Source organism: Fulmarus glacialis, unplaced genomic scaffold, assembly GCF_000690835.1.
Source record: "Fulmarus glacialis isolate BGI_N327 unplaced genomic scaffold, ASM69083v1 scaffold6912, whole genome shotgun sequence".
NCBI lineage: Eukaryota > Metazoa > Chordata > Aves > Procellariiformes > Procellariidae > Fulmarus > Fulmarus glacialis.
Window position 1 is genome coordinate 10,451 of NW_009199687.1, and position 20,062 is coordinate 30,512.

Sequence of the window (20,062 nt, forward strand, 5' to 3'; positions counted from 1 at the left end):
TCCCATTGTGCGCCCTAAGGCATAGGGGCAGAAGGTCTTCCATGATCTGGGCTACAGTTAGCGACATGGCTGGGTGCTGCCTTAGTGGCATGCAATGGGAATGACCATCCCTTCCACCACGAGGACACTTCCCTGGCTGGTGATGGCATGTGTTGGATGGAGAACAGGAAGAGATGGTCTCCAGCTGGATCAAGAGCTTAAGGGGGAATGGTCTGCGAGACTGTCCCAACTTTGGTCTCTAGTAAAGGCCTCGTTTAGTGATTTCCACTGAAGAAATGGCAATATCATTGAGAATCTGCAGCTTGGTGATGGATGAAAGCTGCTTCTGCCGATGCTTGTACTGCAAGATTTTGTTTTCGTCGATGAAAATGTGGAAATAGTCCTGGTCAGAGTAGATTTCAACCTGAAAGAGAGACTGTGTTAGATTCACCATGTGGCCACACATCCTCACTGGACCTTGCTGCCGTCATGTCAGTGAGTGCCCAGATCTGAGCACATGCATCTACAACCCACTTCAAATCCTGCCAGAGCCGGCACACACACTGCTTACCCCCATTTTGGGCAAAAGGAGGGAATAATTGAGTTCTTCACGAGAGCAGAAACAGGTGATAATGCAAAGCCTAAAGTGAAAACAAATGCAGCATCCAGGGATTATTGCTGGAGCTCTGCATGCCTGTGCCAGAGTTGAGTGTAAATCAGCAGCAAACCAGGGGACAACAGAAATACTAACAGGGGACAGAGCCAGAGAGGGGATGTTACTGGGTATGGTGCTGGCAGGAAAGGCAGAGCTAGATCCATGAGGAGGACCCCAATATTGGCTCGGTCACTCCTGTCCCACCCGAGGAGACCCATGGGGTGACATAGGCTTACCTGGAATGGCTCCTTTGCTTCGAAGGGGAAGGTGTTATTAACCTCTTCCTTCCCCCAGTGGTTGGCGAGGAAGGAGTTGCAGACGATTCTGGAGCTGGAGAAGCGGGGGTTAAAATGGAGAGCGATTTGGTCTCCGGGGTCACAGAGCAAATTAATTTCAAACCTAAGATGGCGAGAGAAAGAAGCGATGGAGAGCCGTGGAGCGATGCTGCTGGCTCTCGTGAGCCGTGAGAGCTGAGGGCGGAGCGTGTCCTTACATGCTCGTGCTGGAACTGGTCTCGCCACCACGACGCCCCAGCCGGGACACATCCCCTCTGGATACAGGGCCTCGAACTGCCAGCGAGGAGGCAATGGTGAAGCATGGCAAGGTGGGAGAGGTGCATGGCCCCGCCCATCCCTTATACTTCTCGATCTTTCTCACCCTCTCGTCATCTTCTCCTTTCTCCCCACTTCCCAAGCAGGCACGTTCTCTGCTCCTGCCTTTTTCTCACTCCTAAATAATCTCAGGGGCTCTAAACTGGTAAGAAATGAAGTTGTTACAACATCCAGTTGATGAGGTGGGATTTGCTGCCCCCAAGGTCTTTTGTAAAGAGCTGGGTGGGATCAGGGAGCAAAAATTAAAGAAGAACCTGAACGCCTTCATTGTCGGCAGGACACAAAGCCGCTCTGCTCCCCTCCCTGCCTGGGCAATACAAAAGCCAAAGCGGAAAACGTTGTGATGCTTTGAAGCAGGGTGTGAAAGACAAGGACTGAACAAGGAATGGGTGTAATGTGGCATCCAGCCTGTCCTCATCCAGTGTTACATGGGTGACTCTTCCCACAAGCTCCTGCCTGATCCCCTGTTCCACCCGCTCCCCCCATGTCCAAGGTTAAACTTGCATAAAATGAGCTGGAAAATGTTCCTTTTTGAATAATTCATAGTTTTATTAAATAACTCATTTTAATAAGAACTGCTTGCTATTTCACCCCACTTTTTTAGCACTCGAATGATCTTGCATTTCTGAGCATCCTCCTCTCCCAAACTTATTGCTCACACTGGGAAAATCTCCCCAGCCTTGGCATCTCCACTGCCAGCTGCATCCCTGCCTCTGCCTCCCTACAGCTCAGGACTTTCACTCCCCTGTTTCTTCCTCTGCCATGATTTCCCATTTCCAGTGCATTTTTGGGATATGCACATTCTGGGGCAGGACCTGAGACATGACGATGGCCAACCTCATGCCCTCATGCCCAGCTACTTTGGGCTTTAGGTGGCTTTAGGAACCTGCGCATAGTCATTCAAAGGCTCTGACCACAGCAGTGTTCAACCCTGTGAAGCGCAGAGAGCTGATGTGGAGCTAATGATTCGGTTTCAAACAGCGAGTGGTGATGGCAGCACCCAGGTTCACCTTGCCTTGACGCTTAGCTTGTCATCATTACAACCACCCCAGCAAAAGACACAGTTCCCTCTTTGCTGCCGGCTCTCCCAGAGCAGACAGATGGCAAAGCACAGGTCTCTGCTAAAGCATCAGTTGTATTTTGGTCTCAGCTTAAACCCTCCAAGCCAGAAGTATTGCCATCAGGGCAGTGTTACCCCAGACTAGCCCTGGTATAACCGAGATGAAAAATCTGTCCTATTGCCCTTTATCAAAAGCCATGAAGCTCACAGCTTTGCAATAGCCTGCACAGGACTGAAAGAGAGGAGCAGAACTGCAAGTAGCATCCCCAAGTCTTTCAGGAGTTCTGGCTCTGCTCTGCCTTTCTTGCCCTTATTTGTGCCTCTTTCCTTCATCCACCGCCTGACCCTGTGCCATCACCCCTCAGACAGACCAGGCTGTGCCGGATCCTGTCCCCAGCGCTTACCCGCAATGCCATCCCGCTCGCCTGCCCCTGCGCCGCAGACCCGGCCGGGTGCACGGTCAGAGGGGTCTATATAGGGGCCACCGGCCAGCAGCCCACGTGCGCAGGGATTAGCAGCGACAGCGGGCTGAGGTCTCCTTTTCAGAGGGGGCTGCCGGGCACAGCTGGGAGATGGGGAGCAGCAAATCCCGCTGCCCGCCCGGCGGGGTTAGCCCGCTGATGCGTGCAGGGCTAATCCAGCCCCGCTGCTGCCCACACAAAGGCAGCCACGGCCGGGCAGCCCTGAGCTGTGACGTGATGGAGCCCATGTGCGGCAGCGACGGGGCAGACAGGCATTCAGGCTGTAATCCGGGAAGGCAGATGTGTTTAATGCGTGAAGGAAGGATGGGGACTTTCAAAGCTGGGGGAGATAGCGGGAGTCCCATCCACTGCAAGGTCCAGAGAGAAGGGAGGCGGCAGAAGAGAAATGGTGGCTCCTACAGGGGCTCAGCTTCACCCCAACCAACAGAGATTTCTTTTTCTCCCTGTTTTCCTTTTTGATCACTCTTTGATCACTCTTTGTGGGTCAGAGGCTGGCCTGAAACGAGCTGATGCCAGCTCTGTCACAGCCGCTTTTCCCCCTCGCCGCGCCCCCGGGGGGGCCGGCAGGGCTCGGGATGCTGCTGTGCTGAGCTCAGCACGTCCCGGCTCCGCGTTTCCCCTCCCTGCTGGGGACAATACAGGGATTTGGGAGCAGGGCGAGGGAGCCTTTGTCTGATATTTCCTGTCATGGAAAGACACCAAGAAATGGGTGGCAATGAAATGAATTTCAGTGATGGGGGTTTTCATACTGACAGTCAGCATGTGTTAACATATGGTTGGGTGAAGACCGGCCGGGGAAGGGAGGGATGGCTGCGCATCCCCCCGCCCTTCACAGGGTAAATGCATTAAAAACATATGCTGGCCCCATCCCTGCATGCACTGGAGGCTGTGATGCTCCCCGGCTGGTCCTACAGGAATCCATGGCTTTCACGGTTAAAACATCCTCACTGTATGGGCCGCAGTGCTGATGTTATTTAATGTGTTTATTTTATTTCCAGCAGATAAGCAGAATGAGAGCTACTATCCCAGGCTCTGGTGCCCTTGGCAGATGACTAAAAATGCAATCCAGCAGACATAGAAGCCAACAGCCTCTCTCGGGGCTGAAAAAGCCGAGTCCCAGGCTGGGGTTTGCCCGTTTGGACTCCTACGAAACCAAACCATGAAGCTGAGCTCTGCCGTGGTCTCCTTGCTCAGTTCCCGCCTCTCCAGGCACCATGCCAGGGAGCACTGGAGCGGAGCTCTGTGCTACAGATGGCAGCATCGGGACGCGCAAGGGAGCCACGAGCCAGCGGCGGAGGTGCTGAGGTGGTGGTGGCAGGGCCAGGGACATCCCACCCATCCTTGTTCTGCTGTAGGATGCTGGACATTGGCCTCTCCAATCTGCCCAGCCGCATGTCTCTCCTACTTATGGCCTGAACCCAAAGCTGTGTTTTCACCCCTCAAATCATCCCTCCCTGCTTGTTTCTCCTGCCAGCCAGGCAAGGGACTGCGGGGAGAAGGGGCTGCTTTTGAGATACCCACCACAGCGGTGGGCAAAACCAGACAGCGTTGCAGTCCTGCACGTAGGCGAGGAGTGATTGGCAAGCTAAATAATCGTGCCAAGTTTATCATAATTATGCTAATGAAATCAATGGACTGGGGAAGGCTTGGGCATCGCAGGGCAGGTCGGGGTGCAGTGGGGTAGCAGAGGACCTTGCCCAGCAAGCTGTGGTGGGACAAATACCGGCTCCTTTCTGTGCCCAGGGGCTGCATCTCACCCACGCGGTGCAGAAACCAGCATGAGTCACAACCTCTAGAGAAGCTGCTGTAGCCTTTTATTTTGTCTAGTAAAACCGAGCACTTGCCACAAATCTGTGCGCACAGACTGTTCTGGCAGGGTGATGTCTCATTCCAGCTCCTACCGCAGCCTCTGCCTGTGCCACTACCAGCAACAGGCACTGAATTTGCTCCTCTGATGTGAAAAGCTGCATCAGGCCAAGAGGCACTGGGAGCTCTCCTGTGGGAGAGCAAAAAAAGCCAGGGAAGGCAGCTTTGTAGAGATGGGAAAGCTCTCGAGGAAGGAGGGGGAATTTAGATTGCTCCAGTTTTGGGGACAGCAGCTTCTAAGATGCTCAGCGCTTCCCAAAATTCAAGGTTTTGCTTCCTGTTGGCATTTCAGCAAGAGCAAGAAAGTTTGCTGGGAAAAGATGCAAACACATGTGTTTCACCTGTAAATGGTGCCCAAAGGCTGACCGGTTTTACAGGTGCACCTTTATTTGCCTTCTGCCCATTGTGCCACTGCTCAGAAGCCATCGTGGCATCTGTCTGTTTAGCAAGGAGGAAGGGACTGGAAATACGTTTAAAATCTCAGATATTGGAGGCAGCACTGGGTGGTTAGCTCTTAATGCCATAACGTTCCCCTCTTTGGTGATGGATGGAAAAACCAACCACACTGCTTATGTGCCACTGGGATACAGAAAAGACAGATACAGTCTGGGGTGGTAGGAGGCTGGCATAGGAAAGGAGCTGATAACCTGCTTGGTTAACTTGGTTAACTGCAGGGGCTCTTCGTTAGCGTGACACTTTGGTGATTATCAAATCACTTATTAGCAGAACAGATACACTCTGGGGTGGTAGGAGGCTAGCATAGGAAAGGAGCTGATAACCTGCTGGCTTGGTTAACTGCAGGGGCTCTTCGTTAGCGTGACACTTTGGTGATTATCAAATCACTTATTAGCAGACCTGCTTATGCATTCGTCAGCCATTTGGTCATACAACCATTGGAGTTTGCACCTTTTCTTAAGTTGTTATTAGCCATGTCCTGCTCTTGGTTGTTTGCCCAAAGTCTTTTTCCTGCTGCTCACGACGTGGCAGAAACGCTCAGCGAGGAGCTCAGCGCCGCGCTTCCCATGGGAGTTTTCATGCAAGGCTCCCCTGCACTAAACCGCGTGCGTTTCTGGAGGTGTGATTATTTCCATTAGTCTCTAGAGGTCTCCAAACACACAGCCTGGACTTTCAGGAGCTGAACACAGTGCTCACCTCCACACACCGCACATCGATTTTCTCCTTGTTGCACTGCCTGGCTCTGCAGGTCACCCGCAGCGTGATGCTCCGGTTTCTGACACCTGCTCAGGTTTTACTGTGGGCTCTTGTGTCCATCCCATGATTAACTCAGTCGAGCCCCGATGTGAATGGTGCCTTCGGATATTGCCCCAGTGTGTACCACACGCTGGTACATGTTGTCCCATAGCTACCTTGTCCTGTCAGCCAGAAACATCAGCACACAGACCTGGCTGTGCCTACACCTGCATTATAGTGCTATATATGTCCTCAGACATTATTCCACAGCCCTGTCTCCTATTAATATTCACCTATATATGTACTCACACACATATATATAGCAGCCACTGAACATCAGCATTATATACCTACTGGAGGCCTGTGATCACAGATCAACCCAGATTCCTTACATACAGCAATGCAAACAAGTCAGCCCAGTGCTCCTGGCCCACAGCCACATGTGACCAGTGGACTCGCATGTGCAAAGCTGCTTTGGTACCTAATGGCCATAGCAGGGTAGCTGGGGCCACAAGGATGCAGTCAGAGCCGGGCTCCTTTTGGCATCACCCTTGGCTAACTCTCCTGGGACTAGTCCAGGGGCCTCCAGACCTGTAGCTTCATGGAATAATTTAAGATTAAAGTAAGAAATGATGTATTTTTAGTGGTGGGCTCTAACCACCAGCCAGGCTGGGCACAGCAGTGAGGCTGCAAACGGTGCCATTGCGAAGTCCCTTGCTTTTTCTTGCTTTGAACATCCCCATCCAGCCACCAACCATTACTTGTCTGGGGAGAGCACCACGACTCCCTCCTCCAGCCCAAGGGCTCAGGCCTTTTCCTCCACCTCTGGAGCCAGAGCGATTCACTGGCTTTCCTAAAACCTCATGCTCTTTGTTCTAGGACAATAGCTTTGCAGCAAAAAATAATACCATAAAACAATAGTCCGGGTGCAAGCAGAGCCTCCCGGGCATTGCCTGCCAGCTGTGTGCTCCAGGCAGGCTCAGGTCTTTCCTGGAGGGCGAGTTGGGGTTACCCCAAATTCAGACAGGTCTCCTGGAGCCTTCCCCCACCAGAGTAAATCAGGGGCTGTGATTTCCCCCACGCACGCCTCTGTGCGAGGCTTCTCCAGACTTGCTTATCTGCCGCTTGGCAGTATTTATACCTCCTCCGCAGCCATTTCAGTTCCTCCAGGGAATTTCTAAAACTCCCCCGTGCGATCGGCAGTCAGCCCTCTGCTCCAGCCGCGCTGCCTCGGGAATGTGTTGCCCCGGGAAGGGTTTTGGCACATTGCTTCGCCAGTTCACCCCGATTCCCTTTCCCCCAGACCTACAACTCTGTGTTAGCTCCCTGCTCCTGGTTGCTCTGCTTGGGATCTCTCTCCAACACTGGCCGTCTACAAGCAGCATCCAGAGATCGGCCATCTCGGTGCCATGCCAGGGCTGGACAGTGTAAATACTCCTTCAGGCTTGGTGTTGGAGAGAAAAAAAACTATTTATGTTTTATGAATACAAACTATTTAAACTATTTATTTAACTCAAAACAGCCCTTTTGAGTTAAATCTCAGTGCAACAGTCAATGGTATCTCTACATTTCTGCAACCTCACCCACCGTGCTTTACAGGACCGACCAGAAGAGGGCTGGAGACTCCAGGCAAATCCCTGAGACTAATTGCAATCTTATAAAAGTCACACATGGGTCTAACTCTAGAAGAGCCTGATGCAACACCCACTGCTGCTCTGCGATGGGGGGTCAGCTCTGCAGCCTGCACCTCTCATACCTGCTTTAAGGAGACTTCAGTCTCTCTCAAAATGCATCGCAGAAGGAGCCCCTTGCAGCTGCCCAGCTTAAAAATCGCTCATTGGAGAGCAAGGAAAAAAAAACATCACACCCTGAAAGGTGGCAAGAGAAACAGGGAGAAGCTAACACCCCCCGGCACACGCTGCCTGGCTCCGGCCCGGTGTTGACCGAGCTTCATGCGCCTCGTTGGAGTGTCAGCTCCGCTAACGAGCTGCTGAGCCACCCGCAACGGCCTCGGCATTGGCGGCTTTTGGGGCCACTGTGTTTGTCAGATTTTCCATTCTTTGGCCGCTTGTTAGCATGTCCCATCATCCTCCCAGTTAGGCACTGGTGCCGGGGAAGGGGAGGGCACGTCCTGTCCCCCGGCAGCCATCTGGGCAGCTGCTGGGATTCAAATTCTTCTTTTATGCTTGTTGGCCGGTAAGTGAGAAAATGATTGTGAATGGGTCCCAGGCAGTTTTGTGAATCACTGCAAGCAAAATCTCTGCCTCTCGTTGCACTCTTCCCCTGCACTGGTGAAAGAGGAAGGCGATCCCAACCCCACTGGGGCTGTGAACCGGCACAAGTGCAACTGAGGCCAAGCCCGGAGCCGCTGCTGTCCCCGGCACAGCTCCCGCTCGCCGCTCAGGACTTCCCTTTCGCGTGGCTTTGATGAGCGGGGATGAAAGGCAAGGCAGTTGAAACACAAAGCACGCCTGGTTTATTTTATTTATGACTAGTCTCCGCTTAAAAGAAAACCAGCATTATCAGCTCCAGCACCACGAGGTCAGATGAGTAAACAAAAGAGGAAGGTTTCATTTATGATCTGGAGCTCCAGTTTGCTCTTATATGGGCATCCCCACCAGGCGTTGCTTGCCGTCACCTTGCTGCTACTCGTGTCACAGGGATGGCCGGGCTCTAGCTGGAAACAGAGCCAGGGTCCTCCAGAGGTGAAAGACACGAGGCAGAGAGAGCGGTTGAGCTTAGGTTGTATCTACCCCTACTTCCTTGGCTCAGGGCAGCTACATGTGCTGCAACACAAACATCGCTGCAGCCAGCACATCCCAGCCGGTCGGTACTCATACCTGCGGCGTCGTTATCCAGCCAGGCTTTGTGAACCATGACTTCATCATTTCTTGCTCGGTTCCCCAGGCAGAAGGCAGTAAAGCTACGTCAAAGCAGGTCCCATTGCCCTCACCAGTGGCTCCAGCTGGAAAGGAGTGGTGGGTTTGGGGCATGGCTGGTGCTGGTCTTCACCCGTCACTCCTGCTCAGCGCTGCGAGGTACAGGCAGAAGGTAAACACACGACCTGCCATGGGCTGTTGTTTATTGCATGGGGTTCCTAGAGCCAATATTTGATCATCCGTAAATAATTGCCCCGTTGTATATGCAGGGACCTGATTTATCCTGCTCCTCGGTGATACCTTCCAAACTCCCTGGGGAGACATCTGTCTCCCTTTTCCCGGTGATTAATGGGGAAGGAGGAGAGCTGGCGCTGGGCCTCGCCGTGCTCCTCAGAGTCAGCGTGTGGGTGTACTGCGTGTCCTTCCATGGTGGTCCCTGGCTCAGAGCTAAAGCAATGACAGATCCTCAGGAGGAGGGGGGAATACGTGTGAACTCTCCCTGCTCAGTTTTATGTTGAATTCCTGGTTTCTGGGGAACGGCGTCAGCATTGCCGAAGCCCACTCCATCCCCCATCGCCTCACCGTTAACTCTTGCCAATTCACAAGTGTTTACCAGCGGCTTCCCAGGTGAGGTTAGTCTCTGAGGGCCAGGTTTCCTCAGTCTGAGCAGCTCTTATTCCGTACCGAATGATTTACTGCCCCAAAACACAAGGGGAGGAGGAGGCAGATCACTAGAGGGGCTGCAGCTTGGCGGCGTGCTCTGCCCCTGCACTTGGCTTATGCGCACAAGTAACAGCACGACCGTCTCTTGCTGATGCTCTCCCCTGCAAGCTTCATGCCAGCTCCTTGGCCAGGGAGACCGCATGGCAACAGGCCTGAGCACGGCACAGGTGGGCCACGCTCCACGTATCAAAGCCTGGATTCCTCCCCCGGGGACCAACGCGTGGGTTGGAGCCGCAGCCGTGCGCCTGCAGGTGGGTTTGGAGAAGACGGGGAGGAGAGGGAAGCCTGGAGCTGGGGGGAAGGAGGGAGGCGACCTGCGAGGTTTGGGGGATGCTCTGGGGTTTAGGGAGCAGCCAGACACAAGTGCATCCCATGCGCCGGAGTCCTGCTGGCTCTTGGCAGGTTTCATGAGGACAGTTCAGGTCTGGGGACATCAGGATTTGTGTAGTCCTGCTTTTTGACCATTTTTTATTGAAATTTATTTACATAAGGAGTCACAGTCAGGTGCTGGCATCATACAAACCTTCCCATGCCCATGTTTGACATTCCCATCAGCCTGAAAATAGCTGTCCTACAGGCTGGGTCCTAGCGAACGTCCAGTTTGGGGTCAGATGGCAACTGGCACCAAAGGAGGCAGAAAAAGCTCAAAACAGGAGAAAACAATGAGACTATCGGTGTCACAAGCCTCCCAGCCTCTTCCAGCCGGCTGCTCAGCCCAGCCCTGGGTGACCTTTCCCAGGCACACAAAAGTGCAAATAACATTTACCCAGGAGGAAGACGCACCAAGCCCAGAGACAGCACAGCCCCTTCCCAGCAGGCAGCCAGCCCGGGAAGCTCTGCCTGGAAAGCCACCATCCATCCGGGGTGGCCTCCGACCAGGATGAGCAGTTTTGCCTCCAGGCAGATCAGTGGTGGGTAGCGCCGGACACAATAGGATGGGCATCATGCCGGACTCCTGGAGCTGCTGATGGAAGCATGAACTCCACCTCAAGGAGATCTCCAGGGAGCTTAGAGAGGTTTTAGAGGTATTTAGGGGGGAGGAACTCTGGGTTTGGTCAAGGAAAAGGGTTTAGGAACTGAGAGGCTTGCAGCTCTGGGGTCCAGAGCAAGTTCGTCCTCCATCTCTGAGCATTTGACCCACTCCTTGCACCACCGCTGCGTTCTTCTCTTGGTCCTGTTGCACTGAAGCACCAGGCTGTCATCTGCCCTGCCACATCAGTGGCATAAACGGTCTGTGATGTTTGCGGAGGGGATGTAGGGTCCACTCCCCATGCCAGCCTCTGAGAGAAGGTGGGATGACACGTGGGAGGTGAGTGGTGGGAAGGGCATTTTCAGCCTGGCAGGGCCTGGCACACATCCAAAAGGTACCAGTACCAGCAAGACCCCATACATATCTGCCTCAGGCCACCAAGTCAACAAACCCCTGAGCTTGGAGACTTGGTCCTCTCCACGTGGGCTCTGACCTTTGCTACGCAGGGCTGGTGGCTGAGGAGAAGTGCCGGGTGTTGCAGCAACCTGAGAGAGGCAGCTGGGGAGGAGGATGCAGCTTTCTGCTATTTTGGAGAGCAGGGAGGAAGAAGAAGGGCTGCTGACAAAGACCGAAACTAGAAAAATGACGACGATGACAAAAAACCTCCTCCCACTTAGGGAACCAAATGCATTTGTTTCCTGATGTGACCAGGATAGCTCAAACCGAGAGACACAAGTTCAAGTTACTGAATTGCAACTCCTCGTGTCCCAGGGTGAGAGTGGGCCTTTCAGTTGGACCCTAGCAGACCCCTTAGTACCTGACCTGCCCAGGGGCTGGGAGGTGCCTTTAACCAAATGCCTATAATCTCCTTTACCTGGCTCCCCTCCATCCTCTTTTCTGGCCACTGTACAGTGCTGGCTACCAGGAATAGCTGCCTTGCGGTCGCACCCCAGAGCCTGGGACTGCACCGGGGGAAGCCAAGGAGGTGGTAGCCAATGGTACCATGTTTTTGGGAGATTTTGGGGCACAGAGTGGTGCTGAAGAATGGAGAAGGGGAAGTGTAGCCTTCCGTATAGTCATGTTTGTTGCTGACCGTCCTGCTGCCTGCTCCTCCAGAGCTGGAGGAGCAATGAGCCCAGCTCCCCCTCGGGAGCTCTGCTCCTCTCTGCCCCTTCCCGCAGCGAGACTCCCTGACCCCACTCGAGCTCCTCATTTGCAGACAGTAAAATTGTTCTTCTTGAGACAAACAAAAAGACAGTCACTGCCCCAGGGAGCCTGTGGTCAAGGCGAGGAGATGCCATGTTATTTGGTTTCTTCTTTATTTTCATTTTGGCTTTTAGAGTTGCAGATGGGCGCCAGCCATGAAGTCTGGAGGCACGTCCAGCTTCCAGCTTGGGTGGAGGCTGAATCCAGGCTGCTGATTCAGTCCCTTTCTATTTCTGGTGCTGGATTCATACATAATTTAATTTTATATAGTTATAGATAGAACTGAGCAGAGTGTGAGAATTTCAGCAGGGAGGTGAAGGGATGCTTTATAAATGAAGCATTTGTTAGTGCAAGATTCCAGGAAAAGGGATGCAAACTGGCAGCAAGAGCATGGTGTGGGGGGATGCCACGTGCCCTGCGAAAGGTTTAATCCACGAAAGGCTCAACCCAGTCTCATCCACACCTTGACTGCAATTTTCCTGCTCTTAGAGCAGCTCTGGGAAGCGACCTTGAAGGCCCATCTGCATCTCAGTAGCAGCTCAGGAGAAGCCAAGGCGCGCTCGGGACCTGAAGACAGAGCTGCAACACCAGAATGTGCTGTATCCGCCTTCCCTGCTCCTGCCATGGCCGATGGTGGGTTTCCAACCCCTCAGGGCTGGGGAGCAGGCACAGAGGGAGATGCCCATCTGCCGCAGCCAGGGCAAAGCTCCCACGGATGGGAGAGAGGGGCTGCAGGGTTTCTGCCTACCTCTCCAAGAGTGATCTGGGATAGCTCTGACCTGTCTCAGCACTTCATCAATCCTGTTTTGTACTTGATGTGGATTGTAGCCTGGGGAGAGGTTATCTGACCATGGTTCTGCTCCTCACATCCTCTGCTTCTCCTCCTCCTCCTCCTCCTTTAGATCTGGCTTCTGGGAGAAATTATCTTTTTTTCTGGAGCTTTTACCAAACTGCAAGGGGGTTTCCAAAACATCTGGAACAGCTCATGGAGCTGGAGTGGAGTGTAACGCTGAGGGTGGAAATAGGGTCATGGAAACGGAGGCACCCTGTTGGATTAATGTTCGAGAGCGACACTTGGGAAGGGCTGAGTTCAAATCCTCACCCTACTCACAAAGGAAAAGAGTTGGAAAAATCCTAGTGAGACCCTGTCCACACCATCACATGCCTCTGGGCCCTGCTCCCCAGGGACCATGCCTGGAGGAGGTCTCACCAGTGCTCTTAGATGCCCATCGTCTTCACGTGTGGATGTGGCACTATGCTGTGAAGTGCAGCATGGGCATTTTTGTCTCCCAGACCCAAAACCTGCTCCTATGTCTCACGCTGGGAGGAGGTCTAGAAAGAAGGCAGTATTTTGGAAAGGGCAATGAGGCCCCTCAGGTTATTCGGAGGCCGCCTGCTTGACATCCTTCACAGCTGAAATACTGAGAAGGCTTTTACACAAAGCAACGTGTAGTTAATTAAAGGAGGGGTGTAATTGATGCCAATCCCAGAAAATGATGAAAATACATCTCTGCTAACATCTTCATTTCTACAGGGCTAGGATTTGGGCTGATAAAGATGATCTTGTCAATGCAACAGCCTTGGTTGTGTGGTTAGACTTGGCATCTGGCCATGGTACAAATGGAGCTGAAGTGGAGTCTGCTGCTTAGATAGATTGATAAACGCTAATGATATACAAAACCATCCTGGCTCACCTGATGGGAGGGCAAACGGGGCTGGCTACGGGCTGGGAGAAGCAGCTGCCCTGGGGAAGTGTGGTCACGCAGCCGCCTTTCCAGTGGGGTTGCACAGAAATTGGTTCTTGAGCCTCCCCAGTTTTACCTGTTCGGTGAAAAAAAAAAACCCCTTCTGATAACATTTGTAAATGGCTGTTACAGAATAATCCACATCACTCAGCTTGGTGCAAGCCAAAACGGCCTCTTTTAGTACAACCAGATAGCGAGTCCTGCGTCTAGGAACAAAAAGGGAAGGTTGTAATTATAAGATGGGACAACCTCTCTGTCTTGGGAAGCAAAGTATGTGAAAGCCGTGGCAGAACCACGGGTTTCAGCCTTATTTTAGCAGGACAATCTCTAAAAATTTTTCTGTGTTCCCTCAGAGGTAATCCAGACTCCCAGGATCTCCCAGATTTGTGGCTGCAAAGTACTGCAGTAACTCTGATTGTGTCCCCGGTGCAACACAGCAGCCATGAGGGCAACCACTGTCCTTGGATGTGGTGGGGCGAGGATGGAGGTTTTATTTGCTGTAGCTGTGGCAGTGGGATGAGAGGAGGGAGAGCGGTGTCCCCAGCTCTGGTGTCCCCTTGCCAAGGAGGAGGGTAGCACATTGGGAGTGTCCAGGAAAAGAGCCCCAGAAGTGATTCAGGGACTGGAAATGTTGCCTACGCAGACAGGGTGGGGAAGCTCAGTTTATTTACTGACTGTTCTTTATTTTAACATTACATATTGAAGAGTTTTGGGTGATGGATCATGATATCCCTAAACGTCAGGGTTGAGATGGGAGGGGGCTTCCCAGACCAACAGACAAAAGCAGGATAAGATCAAACGGATGGATACCAAGGGGCACAACTTTGGGCTGGAACAAACACTTAATTAATCTGAAATATTTAAATGGAGACTAGGACACCCTGTCCCCCTGCACTGACTGCCACGAAATCTTTAACTTCTGCAGAGAGTATTTGGGAGACAGGATGAGGGATTCTTGCATGCCATGGCGGGTACCTCCACCTGCCAGCTCGCAGCAGGCTGGAGGGATTTAAACCCCACTGAATGCCTCAGGCTTTCCCATCCAGGCGAGAAAACAAGCTGTGAAAAAAGTAAACATGTCACTGAAGCATTTTCCTTTCAGATGGGTTGATCTTTCCGAGCTCAGAGAAAGGACACAAGGAAGCTGCTGTCAGATGTGAACACACCAGCCCTAACTTCACAAATATTTGAATAACATTTACCGAGCTTTATGTGTTGTTCCACAATAAATTTTAAAAAATAAATTTAAAAAAAGGTTTTACTGAACTCTGCCAGATGTGATTCCCTCAGGTAACCTCCCTGCCTCGCTCAGCCCCACACTGTGCAGCCGCCGACACCACCAGCTGCACTCGCCCCAGCATTCCCGGACTGAATCCTTGCGGAATCGAAAGCTCAAAAAGGGATGCTGGACCCAAGCATATCACCCATGGAATACTGTGCCAGCCACCAAACCAGGAGAAAGCCTGCCCCATCTCCACCACATGTGCAACGCCGCCATAGGGATGGGTGCCGTCCACCCCATCCCTTGTTTAATGCACAGATGGGCCGTTGTTTATGTAGGACCTCCCTAAAGTGCCTTTGCTGTTGAGCTCTCTCTGCTGTTTCCTGTATTTGAACCCCTTATCACAGCCTTACCGCGGGAATATGTGCTCGGAAGGGTGCGTTTTATGGGTTGATAAGCTTTTATTGCACCCAGCCTTATTGACGGGATGTCTGAAATAAAGAGGTGGGAACTCTGCGTCTGGGCAGGGGGAGAGGGGGTCTAAGCAGCTCCGCTTTCCACTAAACTTAGTAGTCTGGACACAGGTTTTAAGTAAAACCCAGGCAGTTTTGAGTCCAGCTTAGGCACACCCGGGAAGGTGTCAGAGATCCCCGGGAGCGGCTGCAGTTTGTACCAGGGAGTTGGGTTTCATTGAAATATTTATTTCCATCCCCTGCAAGAGGAAGCAGCACATGGGGTCATGGCGTCCCCTGTGCCCCGTCCACACCTCGGCCCCATAAAATGCCTGGGGACCCTATAACACACCTTGGGACCCCCCTCGGCACAGTGAGGGCTCCCTGCTGCACCCCACCTGGCCATCCTGCTTGTGTACGGAGCAGTTTGCACCCTCTTCTGCCTCAGTTTCCCTCTCCACTCTGCACACCTCCATCACAGCCTTTCCCCTCACGTGAGCCGAGTTCTTCTCTTGGCGGCGGTTTGCATTTTATGTTTTTTTTTTTTTTTAGCATCAGATTAGAAATAAATTAAAGTGGCCAATAATGACTTTGCCAGGTGCTGACTCCCTCTGCACTTTAGCTCTGAGCGTGCCTTTGTGTGCGTGTGTGCGTACAAGCGACGAACAATGATTAAAGAGGCTTTATTAGTCCCATGACTAAGGTATAATAGGAAAAACCTGTGTCCTTCCCGCCAGCGACGAGCGCGAGGGGAAGAGCTCGCTAGAAATGCTCTGCCCCAGCTCCCCGCTCTTGCACAGAGGACAACGTTGTGGCCACATCAGAGGGTTTTCTGATCTCCTTTACCCTGGGGAACATAATGTCAGACACGAAGATGGTTCTATGTGGTCTCTTCTAAGCTGTTCATGGTCCCACGTGTCTGCTCCCAGCAGGCGTGACGGCTCCCCGGGTGCTGCGGGGGAGCGGGAGCTCTCACCATGGAGCTCTCTTCCACGAGCCGGTGGTTTAACCTGTCCCTGCTCATGGAGGTGGTGATGTCCACCCAGGGACACAGGGAAGTGCTGAGGCTGCAGTTCTCGGGAAAGGCTTTGTCTGCAAGGACTTGAACCAATCTTCCCCTAAAGCAGTGCTGCAACCTAAGCTGCAGAGAGGAGCTGCACAAACACCTTCAAAGTGCTGCCAGGGAGCCTGGTCTTCCTGATTTATCCATCAGTCTAATACCAGATATTACCTTTTTTCAAACTTCACCTTGCTCTTTCTTAACCAACCAAATGCACCAGACCTCACGGGTGCACCTTTCCAGAATATGTCTTCGACTTCTGAGATGGCAGATACCAGGACATTTCCCTGGCTGCTGTCTAAATTGCAGGGCATAGGAAAACATCTCCAGGAGAGAGGCTGTCAGGTGCTGTGGCTGTGGCTGTGCTGTTGGCATCCCCTGGTCCCTGGGGTGTGTGACTGTCCTGGACCTGGCACCATGGAAATGAATTAGGACATGGGATGTGCTGAGAGATCAGCGGGTCAGGAAAACAAAGCATCCCAAAGTTACTGTTGCTTCCTCTGTAAGAAGGGGCCAATTATTCAAAGCATTTGGGGCCAACAGATACAAACTGCAGCCACGCAGCCTGCCCTATGGATGCAAATTTGTCAAGGGTCCAAGTGATGGGGAAAGGGCTGATTTTTACATTTTGGTTGAGACCTCTTCCCAGCACATGGTCACTCATCCCAGCTACACCTTCTGCCATGCTGCAGCTGGCCAGAGGACGGGGCAGAGGAAAGCCCAGGGAGCAACACAAATATGGCTGTAAAGAGAGAAAGCAGAGCAAGATGTTTTCTTTCCTCCCCATACCTCCATGCCCTGGGCAGCCCTTCAGCAGCTTCGTTCCCGTCAGAGGAGGCAGGATCTGAACATCGGGAGCGGGATGCCCTTTTCCCTGGGCCTGCCATCACTGAACCACACCGGGCTCGCAAAGCCTTCTGCAAATGCCCCCCGGGCCAGCTGGCACATCCCGCCCTCCTGCAGAAACCGGCATTACCATCCCCGCTCGCATACAAAAGGAGGTTGCATCATAACTGTTTTTTAAACTCTGAGGCTTTTGAAGTCAAAGCCAAAGTTTGTTTTTACACCTGCATTGAGCCAAGTCCCTTGTTCTGATGTTTACGAGAGTTTCTTCGGTTAGCAAGAGCTCACCTCACCTTTTATAACAGTGGGGTTATCTCGGTGATGTTTGTCCAGACTGGCAAGAATCTGGGCTCTTGAAGGACTAAAAATCAACGTCATGAGAGAAACCAAATGACAGCTCTACTGGAGGATTTCCAGTTCTCTCTTCAGCTGTGGCTGAGATAATCAGGATTACCTAGAGGGGAAGAGACAGATTTTCAAAAGATGGACATCCTTTAGGAGATGGGAGAACCTTGAAAACAGGGCCTCGGAGTCCATGGGGTAGGGACGGAGTCAGCTGCGCCACCGTTCACCCCACATCTGCACTGCAGGAAGAAGATGCTCCAAACCAGGCAGGAGGGACCCCCGGCATCCCTGGGAGCAGCAGGTTTGTGCAGAGAGTGACTTTTCCTCCATTTCTAGGCTCATTTTGGGGTTGCAGAGCCACTGTGCGAACTCCGGCCATGGCACCTTGCTTGCTGGCAGGAGCGGGGCATCCCCAGGAGCCCCGCTTTGCCCAGGACGGCTCATTGCATGTTCTCTGCTGAATATTTGCAGGGCAGCAGTTTGCAGACACCACTCCGGCTGCTCACAGCATCCAGGTTTTCCCCAAAATCAACCAGTCAGGCCATCTGCTTGGCATAAACATCCCGACTGAGGAGCCGGGGCCGAGCTGGCAGCAGCGGGAACCACCACCGCCAACGGGAGAGCAGGGAATGGGCTGAGCAGCTCCAACCCAAATACCTCACCCCGGGCACGGAGCAAAGAGGGCGTTCCGGGAAAATCTGGGCCGGCGGATGAAAGCCGAGCGGTTAATGTAGCGCCTTTTCTGCGCCGGCTTTTCCAGTCGCGGCTTGCACGGGCTTCCTTGCGGACATCTGGCAGATGGGCCAAGCGAGGAATGTAATGAGTTGTGCAGATGGGAGGTGCCGTGCTCAGGTTGCAGCCCGTGGGGCAGGGAGTTAGTGTTTTGTTTATAAACACAGGGGGGATGATTAAGATAAGAAGGGGATGGTAATTAAATTAAATTAAGGCTCTGGAAGTCGTTAGATGAGCCTGAAAGCATCGCCAGTCACTTTAATTCCTAACTCTGCAAAACAGGGGCTCACTGTGATGGAGCATTGGAGGGTGACAGGGGGGACCAGGAGGCTCTTTCATCAGCTCAGTGGGGAAGAGACACACACACAGCTATATCCAAACAGGGGAGATGGGAGGGAGTCAGGTAGCAGGAAAGCACCAGAGCATCGGGGGTGGGAGGGAAAGGTCCACAAAGGCTCGCCCCATGCCCCTAGGAACAGCGGTCCTGGAAGGGAACCGAGGCACAGTGGGATGAAGAGCCCAGGTTCCTGTTAGGATTTTGGTGCTGATGGTGCAACAAGGAGCGTAGCGATGTTTGCAGTAGTCAGGTTGAAAATGCCCCCACACATCCAGAGCATCTCCGCAGACACTTGGGAACCCCTTCATGAGCAGGGGGAAGCGCCGAGATGAGCGGGAACGGCAGCAACAAGGGAAGGCAGCCCTGGCCCAAACTGCCTGGGAGGCATTTCGTGGCCAAGGGAATGGCAAAGTTGGTTGCCCACTGGGTTGGGGGTAGGACAAATTTGGAGAAAAATGAGTTAGGAAATGTGACAGCTGATGGACAGGTTTCGGATGTGTTTATGTCTCCGGTACGGAAGCTGCAGCTGTACCTGTGCCAGCTCAGAGCATACGATGGCAACAACGCCCAGAGCCCGACAAACCACCCCCCCGGGCACTGAGGGGTGCCGGCTCCTCTTCTCAGGGCTGCCGGTTTGCTGGGAGATCCTGTGCCTGTTTATTTTTCTTTTGTGCTTGCAGTGGCCCTGATACACCTCCAAGCCTTAAATGTTTTCCCCGCTGCACAGATGGGGTAAATTGGTCCTAGGAGCTTTCGTACCTCTTTGGGAAGAGGGAATGTACTGAGAAGGTCCGGATGCTGCAGGGCAGGCGGGGTCGGGGGCTGGAGCAGCTAACGCTCGGGTGAAGGATGCTTCATCGACTGCCCATGACCCGGAGACTTAGATCTGCTGCCGTCCCAGCTTGGGAACCTGGCCCTGTTCAGCACGACGTAGAAACATGTGCTTTTTAGCTTAGGAGGTCTTCAGGCTGGTGAAGTCTTCTTCTGGTGCCAGCCCTTTGCAAAGGGCTATTGGGAAGCATGGAGGAAATATCAAGAACCTTTGCTGCAGTAATCACGGCCAGGATGGCAAATGCAAATAAAAAGCCCCTTGGCCAGATCCTTGGAGAGGAGGAGAGATCCTTTCCCCACCAAGTGTTTGCAGGGTGGTGGTTGATTGTCCACCCCAAGGCTGGGCTGTGGGAAAGATCTCTCTCATGCAGGTGTCAAGGGGAGAGCAGGTAATTGGTGGCTGCATGTTTCTAATTAGGGGAGGAAGCAACCATGAAAGCCATCAGGCAGAGCACTCTGCTCATGGTCCTCAAGCCAGAGCCAGGTGCACTCTCTAACTCCAGTCCAAGACCCTGGGAAACCACCGGCTCACACCCATTTCAGAGCCTGGCTGGGTGTTGGGGACTGCAGGAAAGTGGCAGCTCGGTGGGATGCCGATGGAGCAGGAGGGACCACACCAGTGAAGAGGCTGGCGCAGCTAGAAGGACGCGTAACTGCTTTTTAGGGATGGGGCTGCTGCCGCACCCCCATCAGTGTGGGTAGGTACATCCCATGGGGCAGCCAATGCACTTCCAAAGCGGGTTTGTCGGTGCCTATTAAATACAGCAGCTGACTTGTTCGCACTGATAAATCCTCTCCTCTTTGCCCACCAGCCCCCATGAAGCCTTTTTCCTTCCCCGGGGGCCGTGGGGCCAGAGGGAGCAGGCTGGTGGC

At 53.0% G+C, this 20,062-nt stretch overlaps 1 protein-coding gene across 1 annotated transcript; it reads right to left on the reverse strand.

Moving 5' to 3' along the window:
• Window positions 1-238: 238 nt before the first annotated feature.
• LOC104073521 (grifin-like) lies at window positions 239-2,721 on the reverse strand. Its single transcript, XM_009573334.1, is given in 5 exon segments — window positions 239-403; window positions 871-1,033; window positions 1,128-1,155; window positions 1,158-1,203; window positions 2,710-2,721. Coding segments are annotated over 5 exon segments (414 nt in total).
• Between the last annotated feature and the right edge of the window lie 17,341 nt (window positions 2,722-20,062).